Here is a 10224-nt window from a genome sequence, read left to right as displayed (position 1 = left end):
GGGGGGGGGGTGGGGGGAGAGGAAACCCAAATAGCTAAAATGTGAACATTTAAGTACTGTAAAGAGAAACAAATAACGCATAACTGTGGTTCCTAAACGGGACAGATGGTATAAAATTTGATGAGGATGGTTAGATAGGAAAGATTATCACGGAGAAGGGAGCATTAAAACTAAGCCTTGTAGAATAGTAAGATTTTAACTAACAACCTGATTTATGAATAATAAGTAACAGCTATTGAAGTCTAGACTTCAATAGCTGTTACTTATTAGTCATAAGTAAATGATGCAGAGATAAGAGTAAAGAGTATTCCATGGACTGACAAGGAAATAACATGAGCAAAAGGCCTGCTCAAGTACTAACATAACTGGAGCACTGCATGTGCAGAATGGAAGCAGAAGAAAGGTGGATAGAAAGGAAGAGGATAGAGTCTTAAATGCTAAATTAAGAGTGTTTGCAGGTTTGTGAGCAGAGAAATTATCAGAACTGAAATATGGGATAAAAGACATGGAGGTCTTTAAGAGGCTACAAAACCAACTGATGTGTTTAACAGATGTCTAGACAAAGTGAAGGCAGGGCGGATACAAGAGAACAGATGTGAGACATTGCAAAGGGAGCATCACCAAGACCAGGCCACTGAAGGGCTACTTGGGAGCAGTGATAATTCTGAGGCTTTTGATCATGACTGATTAAGAAGATGAGAACACCACTTACAAAAACTAGGAATTAAGGAAGAAAAGCTGGTGTGGGAAAAAAGAAAGTAGGAAGGAAACAGTTCAATTTTAAACATGTCATTTGAAGCAGTAGCAAAACACTTAAGTAAATATATTTAGTAGGAAGTCGAATTCAGCTATGGCCAGAAATACAAATTTGGTGGTTATTTTTTTAATAAAGTGGTTGTAAGAAAGAGATTCTAAATTTATTTAGTAGACAGGGAACTTATTCTAATTTATTACCTTAAAAAGTTAAAGTATGACTTTTCCCCTTCTTACAAAAATTATAGTTTCTAGTCTTTCAGGCGCAAGAGGTACACACATCTAAGTTAAATTTTGTAACAAGAAACTCAAAAGAACCAGTCCAAACATTTCTTATTACACTAAAATTATATCTGTTACTTTCTGGCCCATTGGCTGAGGCTTGGCAAAAAATTTTTTATGAGTTATTTTACTAGCATTCGTTGTAATGTGACCTAATATATGTGTATAGTATTTTATAAATGCCATACAAATTTTAAACAATTTTAAAGTGAATTCCCCTTTTTATCGAATATATTATTGTCTTCCACTAAGTATTGAATTTAAAAAACATACTCAAGTCTTATAAGTTACATTGTAGATTCTATACTAGTGCCTATTTTCTTAAGGTTCTTTCTAAGAATTGTGGTCAATTCTGTGTTTGGTAAATTAATCAAAAAAAATAATGAAACAAGTCCCCTAAAGTCACTTACAATGAGAATTAGAAATATTCAACTTAATAAAAAGATTATGCTATAATTATCTTATACTCCCTAAGTATACATTATGTGATACATAGGGCAGGCTGGAGGTACCATCAATATTGGGAAATGGAAACAACGGGGATAGCTAAGGTAAGACAGCCAGTTAATCCCATAAGCAAAAGTTACTAAAGACCATCCACACTGTAGAAAACCAAGAGATGTTGAACTGACACTTCATAAACATTATGTCTCTAACATACTTAGTGAATGATCCAAGACATTTTGATGGATTTAAGGCCCCAAATCAAGAAACGCTGAGTATCACATTTCACACCGTCAGCCCTGAAGTCTCAATTAGTTTCTTTGCCAGCAATATCAGTAATGAGGTATTCGAATGTTTTAAATAGCCTCTTAAAAACTGATACAGCTAATTTATTTCAATACAGCTCTCTAAATGAACATTTCTAACTTAATTGGCCACTTGAGAAAACTCAAAATCGTTTAATTTTTCCTTAACAGATCCACCAAGTGTTTTCAACATGCCTGAAGCAGACTTGAAAAGAATTTTTTGGGTACTATCCCTTCCCATTATTATACTACTTTTTCTAACCACACCAGATTGTAGAAGAAAGTTTTGGAAAAATTACTTTGTGGTAACCTTTTTCATGTCAGCACTGTGGATCTCTGCATTTACATATATCCTGGTTTGGATGGTCACAATAACTGGTATGTATCTTAAGTATAAGAGCACAATTTTAAAATAATCAGTTTTATATAAGAACAAAGAATATATTCACTAAGTGTAGTCTAGTTAAAGAGCAACTTTTTTTTCAGTAAAGACTAAAGATTAGTGCTATTTACAGAAAGATTAAATATTAATACACCAACAAGCTCATTCAGGTTTTGTGAGTTGTATATCACATGTCAACTATATTCTCACTGTTATATACAGCCCAGGGGTACAAGTCAAAGGAATGTACATGTTATAAATGAAATCAAATTCACAGAAAGTCTTTCTATTATGCTAATAATTAAATCACATTGCATGGGTGCACAATATAGTCTTTATATTGAATTCCATTCCATAATAAAAAATATAGCAAGGTGCCAGTGTTTTGAGAAAACGATGGGTACTCACTATTTAACTGGATTACATTTTATTTTGCTTTTTAATATGGGAATATAAACGTAGTATGAAATGAATAAAAAGGGTACAAAATAAAGTTTCATTTTAGGTTTCTACTACCTTCATGATTAAGATTTAACTATTACTGCTTGGTCATAAGCAGCTCTAGTCCCACAGAACTCCTAGTCCAGAAGGAAAAACTGAGTATCAACAATGAACAAAAAAATCAGGAATTTCTCCCAGAAAGGTTAAGCTGAATGGACTTATATCATAGGTGAGCAAACCACCACCTGTGTGCCCAAATCACTGAGTCTCCTTTTGAGAGTTAAGTTTTACTGGACACAGTCATGCCCATCAATTTATATATTATCTATGGATGCTTTCACATTACACTGGCAGAGCTGAATAACTGCAATGGAGATCATATAGCCTGCAAAGCCTAAAATAATTACTATCTCACCCTTTCAAAAAAAATTTGCTGACCTCTGACTTTTCTCAAATTAATATATGACTTAGAATAGTATGCTATTCTATTTCTTTTTCTTTTACTTTTTTTTAAGAGTAAGATGAAAAAGTCCAATAGCTTGCATATTAAAACTCTAAATTTTCTCAGACAGATCACATTTGACATTAGGAAAGCAAGAAAAGAACAAAATGAAGTACTAGATCATAGAACAGTCCCCAAGATGATAAATATTAGTGTTATTTATATACATATGAACTCTGGCAAACCAGTAACAAAATTAACAACCAATTACAATTCCAGTATCAATATATAAGCATGCAATAAATATGCTACTTGAAGTTCTTCTAATTAACATTTTAAGAAAAAAAAATTCTAAAGTAAGTTTTCAATTACAATAGTAAGAGCAGTTACAATTACTTTTTTTTTTTAAACTTCCCTCTAGTTCTGCTTCCCAAAATGAATACATTTATGAAAAATGTTGAACTGACATCAGACTTAACACAAGTATTAAACTGGGACCATAAAGTTAGAAAGACTCAAGCTGAATCCTATTTTGTTTTCCTCAGATTTATGATTTCCCAAAGAAAACACTAAACTAAGGTCTGTCACGAAAGTAGGAATTTAAAAACGCATACCGTGTTAACACATGTACAGCTTAAAAACAGCTACAAATAATTTGCTTAAATCTGACCTCTTTAGCAAATGTTTTTAAAAGGGAAAAGAGAAAATGACCAATCTCGTTAGCATATTTTAAGCAACAGCCTTGACAACAGTGGACAGCCAAAACTTCTGTAAGCATACCAGGCAAGGAAATTACTCCTTGGTAGAATTTTGTGTATTAAATATCGATATCTGTCATTAAAAATCTGTGCTACCTGGGTTACCAATTCACCAATATTATTCAAATATTTTGGTAGCTAAAATCTAAGTAAATACATATTGGTTCTGAAATCTAAATATGCCTATTTTCTTTTTCAGGAAAGAAATATCTGAAATATCTGCAGAGAACAGTTAGTGAATCTATAAGATTTGTAACTTGTAATATCTATGTTTATTTCAGGGGAAACATTAGAAATTCCAGATACAGTAATGGGCCTTACTTTATTAGCAGCAGGAACAAGCATACCAGACACGATTGCAAGTGTGTTGGTTGCAAGAAAAGGTAAGAAGTAGGTCCCTCAAGCTGCAGTGCCCTTCTTAAAAGCCTGGCTGAAATACACTGAGCAAAGGTAACTTTAAAATATTTATTTCCTCAGTAACATACTTTGAAGAAAAAAAAAGGAGTGACTCAGAGGAAGGATTTACTATTTAATAGCAGATTAATTTCACTAAATCTAATCGCCCAAGTAATATTCATCTGAAATGTGCATTAAATCATAACCATGTTAGAATGAAAAGCAACAAGTAATCTACATACCTTATTGAAAAATGGTTTAATAAATAAAGATAATTATTATTAGATAAATAAATGTTAAGACTTTAAATACTAACCCCCCAAAATTTAAAAATACAAATTCATTAAGACTTTTCCTCTAATACAACAATTTTCCAAAACAAACAGAGAAAGTATCCAGTGTTTTTTCTTATGAAGCTTATTAATAAAATACAGTATTGGTGTGCATATTTTAACAACATGCTTTTTTTTTTTTACAGGCAAAGGAGATATGGCTATGTCTAACATCGTGGGATCCAACGTGTTCGATATGTTGTGCCTAGGAGTTCCATGGTTTATTAAAACTGCATTTATAAATGCATCTGCTCCTGTAGAAGTGAAGAGTAGAGGACTAACTTACATAACCATCTTTCTCAACATTTCAATTATTTTTCTTCTCTTAGCAGTTCACCTTAATGGCTGGAAACTAGACAGAAAGTTGGGACTAGTCTGCCTATTATTATACTTGGGGCTTGCAACATTATCAGTTCTGTATGAACTTGGAATTATTGGAAATAATAAAATAAGGGGCTGTGGCGGTTAATGTTATGTGGAAAATGTGAATGATGGGGAAGGGCGGAGAAGGAAAACTCCATTTCTCCATTTAAGTCAAATAAAAAATATTCTGAACTTCAGAATCTAAAACTTACTTAATACTTTATCACCAAGAAAAATTTAAAACCAACTAAAATCATATCCTAATTGGTCTGAGCCCTTTCTTTTCAAGGACAATTACATATATTAAACAGAAGTTTTGAAAAAACCATCTATGTTTTACCTTACAATAAGTTGATAAAAGCTGGGGACACTTGAACAAACAAATCCCACTATGCAGAACTGAAAATAACAAGAAAATGGCTTATTTCATTAAAAATAGTATAACCATTCATTTAAACTGAACGACCAGACTTGCTGTCTTTAAAAATCCAAACTTGAGATTAACAAAAATCACAGTATATTAACACTATACTGTTAAAAGCTGGTGGGAGTTTTAAAAGTTCATCTTTACAACTTTTGTAAGCATACAGTATTACTTAAAAAAATGACTTTTACTAGGAGATTCAGCAAAACAGATGTAAGAATGTTCCAACCGTGGTTTCAAATTATGCATTACGATCCAAGCGAACATCAATTTCTCTGCCACTGATTTTTATGCCATTCATTATTCTGCAGGCTTTTTCAGCTGATTCTGGGGAGTCAAATCTGACCGTTCCACAGCCTTTTGACTTTCCATTCTCCATTTTTATTTCTGCAAACATTACATGACCTATAAAATAAAAATTATAGAATTACTAGTCTGTTTAACAGGTTCCATTTCACTACACAGGTTTGAAATTTCTCGTAGCCAATGAAATGATAACTTGGCTAAAAACATCAATGATTTTAAAACAGCACATCATATAAGCATTATTCTCATCATTTTATATTCTGAATATAATGCAATTCATATAAAGTAATGAATATATACAGGTTATAATATACAAAATTGAAATCAAAATAAATTTGCTTAGGATTTAATATTTTATTAAAATAAAAATTTTTACTGTTAAATCCTTACTTCTAAAGTGAATTTTATAGCAAGATAAGGTAAGCTAGCACAAAATGACACCAAGTCACCATGCCTAATAACAAAATTCAAACAAAATTATTTTCAGAAAAACAATTGCTCATTTATGCCCAATCTCCTAATCTCTCTTCCTTCCCTTTTATCCTCCATTTCACTCTTTTATCCCTGAAAACAGTAGCAACTGCCCAGAAATTTAATTTTTACCAGGCCACAAAGAGCTCCGCTAATTCTGCTTTTCAACCACAGTGCCAGTCATTTATTCAATATGACAATTTGAACTCCACATGTAAGAGTGGCACCAAGTATATTACAGAAACAGGCATGGACGAGATACTGTAGATTTAAATCAATAAAAGTAGAAAACAGTGATAAGAGCACAAAGAAGAACCTTAGAGAAACTTCCAGGAGGAGGAAAACCAGACAATGGTTCTGTTTATAGTTAATATCATTACTGACTCTATACAGACTGGTATTTGAAATAAATGAATACCATTTATCAAAATACGTAGCCATAAAAATCCATCATCCAAACCAGAAACTTGAGAGTAAAAGGGAGAGTTAATAATAATTACACACAAATAACAGATATGAACATTGAGACTATCCCCAGGCATACAAGGATGTATGATAACCCAGTTCACACAGATTTAGATGTGAGGTGACTACTTGCCATAATGTTTCCCTCCCGTTGAATATTATAGTTGCCAGATCACTATGGGCTAATTTTAGTCTGGCAATAAAATCGAAGAGTCAGACATATTTAGTTCTATAAAGGGACAAAAAAAGGAAAAGGGGGGAAGGTAAAAGAAAAAGGCTTGGGCTTCCCTGGTGGCGCAGTGGTTAAGAACCCGCCTGCTAATACAGGGGACACAGGTTCGAGCCCTGGTCTAGGAAGATCCCACAGTCCGCGGAGCAACTAAGCCCGTGTACCACAACTACTGAGCCTGCGCTCTAGAGACCACGAGCCACAACTACTAAGCCCACGTGCCACAACTACTGAAGCCTGCACGCCTAGAGCCCGTGCTCTGCAACAAGAGAAGCCACTGCAATGAGAAGCCTGCGCACTGCAACGAAGAGTAGCCCCTGCTCGCCGCAACTAGAGAAAGCCCACGTGCAGACAAAGACCCAATGCAACCCAAAATAATAAATAAATTAATTTAAAAAAGGGCTTATAAAAAAATTGCATAAGCCCTTTCCAGGCGATGGAATGAACTTTTAATCCCAATGCATGAGTAAGATTTTTTTTTCCTGTTTAAATTTTGATCTGAATGATTTCTACAACATCCTAGGCTACTTTTCTTCTTTTGTTTATTCATCCATCCCCGCCCTGCCCCATTACCGCGTTTTTTAAAAACCAACTGACAGAAAAAAAAAGAAAAAAAAAAACCAACTGATAGGTAATCACTCACCCACTCAATACTAATTAAATGGTTCAAGTTAATAAATATCACACTGAACCAAAACCATGATCTGTAACCCAAGCCAGGCAGTCTTTAACTGTGTTCTAAAAGTTATAAAACAGACTAATTCCAAGAGAAATTATTATAATGGTTAAAGTAGATCCAAAAACTTTTTAACCTACAACAGGTAAAAAACCAAACACACCCCTGTGCACCATTAGTGGGAATGTAAACTGGTGTTGCCACTATAGAAAACTGTATGGCAATTCCTCAAGAAATTAAAAATAGAACTACCATAAGATCCAGCAATTCCCCTCCTGGGTACTTATCTGAAGAAAATAAAAACACTAATTAAAAAAAGATACATGCACCCCTATGTTCACTGCAGCACTATTTACAACAGCCAAGATATGGAAGCCCCCCAAGCATGCACTACTCAGCCATAAAAAAGAATGAAATCTTGCCATTTGCAACAACATGGATGAACCCAGAGGGTATTATATGCTAAGTAAATAAGTTACAGAAAGATAAATACTGTATAATTTCACTTATATGTGGACTCTAAAAACCAAAAGAAATGAACGTAACAAAACGGAAACAGTTATACAGAGAACAAACAGGTGGCTGTCTGAGTGGAGGGGGCTGGAGAGAAGAAAGAAATAGTAAAGGAAGATTAAGAGGTACAAACTTCCAATTGCAAAATAAATGAGTCACGGGTATGAAATGTACAATGTGAGGAATATAGTCAGTAACTATGTAATATCTTTTTATGGTGATATATTGTAACTGGACTTATCGTGATGATCATTTGAAAAGTACGGAAATATCGAATCACTATATTGTGTAACAGGAACTAACATAGGGTTGTAGGTCAATTATACTTCAAAAGCAAAGAAACAAACTCATAGAAAAAAAAAAAGAGATCATTTTGTAGTTACCAGAGGCGGCAGGTGGAGTGGAGAGGGGAAATTGGAGGAAGGGAGTCAAAAGGTACAAACTTCGAGTTATAAGATAAATAAGTACTAGGGATGTAATGTACAACATGATAAGTGCTGAGTGTTACATATTAAAGTTAAGAGAGTAAATCCTAAGAGCTCTCATCACAAGGAAAATCTTTTTTTCCATGTCTTTAATTTTGTATCTATGGGATGATGGATGTTCACTGAACTTCTTGTGATAACCATTTTATATGTGTAAGTCAAATCATTATGCTGTACACCTTAAACTTATACAGTGCTATATGTCGATCATATCTCAATGAAACTGGAAGAAAAAAATTTTTTAAAAATATGGAAATCACATTTTCTAACATCATAAAATGAAACTGGAGACTATATATATTTTTAAAGACAAATGCAGAGCAATTTCCAGAGTCACAGTCCTCTTAGTATCTCATATGCTGGGACCTGAAAAAAAAGCAAGTTTAATTAAAGAAGCATACCTTGGTAAATGGGAGCACTTTACAGTGATTTTGAAGAGGACTGTGGAGAATTTTCAAGAGCTTTTAAGGTTAAATGTTCTTCATTATCCTAAATTTATCTGTTTTTCTTAACATAAGTATCCCACCATAGGTTTATTAGCAATACTAAGGTTCACTCAAGCAAGAAATCTTCAAAACTTCAAAGGAAAATATGTAATAATCTCTTGCAAAATCCGTTAATCTCCCAGGACAAGTTTCTCTTTTTTTCTCTTAAATTTCCTCTCTTTTTAGGAATCATGACTCAAACCCCCAAATTCCTGACCTCACAGCGATCTCAAGGCTTTTCTAGCTGACAAGGTCTATCAGCTAAGATACTTGAACCTTCTTACAGTTTGGACACTCAGGTTTATAGAGAAAGTAACTTATAGATACTTGTTTCACGGTTAGATTGCCCCAAAAAACCCCTAGGTATAGAACTAGAAAGTTCTGTTTTCTAACTTTCTTCTTAATCCCATAAAAACACCAACTGAGATATATTCTTTTCTAAAGATAAATAATTGAGGAGAAAAAAATTTAGTTTTAATTAATTAAAATCAGACTTCTCTGGTTTTGTACATGCTCCGAGGACTCTTAAATGAATGAAATTATCTACTGATCTTGTGTGATTCCAAGAAAAACAAAATAGGGCTGCTATTTTAGCAACAGTATAAAAGAGTATGCAATGAGAAATCAGTATTACAGTAATCAAAAATACTGCTGTTACATATACTAACTACAAAAAATGACTCTCCTGCAATAAAAGAAACCTTTCTGCTTTATTTAACTCAGCCTATTAAGTAATCTTGTGGGGTATACTCTGGAAAATGATGATGTAAAAGCATATCTAAAAACTGACCAAATTAAAGCATAAATAAATGGTTTAATAAAACCTGCTTCCAAAGTACAGCTGTAACATAACCACAGGACAAGAAAGCAAAATCAGATATTCTACAAGAAACTATAATTATGATATGGAGGACAAAAAACAAAGTTTAAGTGTTTCTTTACAAACAAAAGAAAGTGACTATCTATGAATATTCTTCATATATTGTTTTTACTCTTACTGCATTATTTTTACTGTTATTTTTATCTAGAGTCCACTAGCCATGCTTGAAGCACTATGTGTTTTAGTAAAGAAAATCCACCACAAGTCTCCATTTTCTATGCAGGTAACATACTGATGTAAAAAATGAAAATAATGGAAACCTGTGGAACAACGTTATATTTGGTATGGTTTATAGCAGGAATAATTAAGAATGGGCTTTCCTTGCTCTGCAGTTCTAAAACACACTAAGCCAGAGTATAGTTAAAGTGTATAAACAATATGGAAGTTTGAAA

The 10224-nt window shown here is 33.3% G+C and overlaps 2 protein-coding genes across 2 annotated transcripts in view; one reads left to right on the top strand and one right to left on the bottom strand.

Annotated features, from left to right (window-relative positions):
• The window catches only part of SLC24A5 (solute carrier family 24 member 5), an 18381-nt gene extending 12821 nt beyond the window's left edge, over positions 1 to 5560 (top strand). The window contains exons 6-8 of the mRNA XM_024740289.1: positions 1956 to 2162; positions 4089 to 4190; positions 4682 to 5560. Of these exons, the coding sequence (XP_024596057.1) occupies positions 1956 to 2162; positions 4089 to 4190; positions 4682 to 5004 (632 nt within the window). The 3' untranslated portion in view covers positions 5005 to 5560. The remainder of the gene's footprint in view (positions 1 to 1955; positions 2163 to 4088; positions 4191 to 4681) is intronic.
• Positions 5561 to 5563: 3 nt separating this feature from the next.
• The window catches only part of MYEF2 (myelin expression factor 2), a 58296-nt gene continuing 53635 nt past the window's right edge, over positions 5564 to 10224 (bottom strand). The window contains exon 18 of the mRNA XM_024740281.1: positions 5564 to 5727. Within this exon, the coding sequence (XP_024596049.1) occupies positions 5564 to 5727 (164 nt within the window). The remainder of the gene's footprint in view (positions 5728 to 10224) is intronic.

This window comes from Neophocaena asiaeorientalis, unplaced genomic scaffold, assembly GCF_003031525.2.
Source record: "Neophocaena asiaeorientalis asiaeorientalis breed wild unplaced genomic scaffold, Neophocaena_asiaeorientalis_V1.1 scaffold122, whole genome shotgun sequence".
NCBI lineage: Eukaryota > Metazoa > Chordata > Mammalia > Artiodactyla > Phocoenidae > Neophocaena > Neophocaena asiaeorientalis.
Note: the sequence above shows the minus strand (reverse complement) of the source record. Positions and strands in the feature narration are given on the sequence as shown.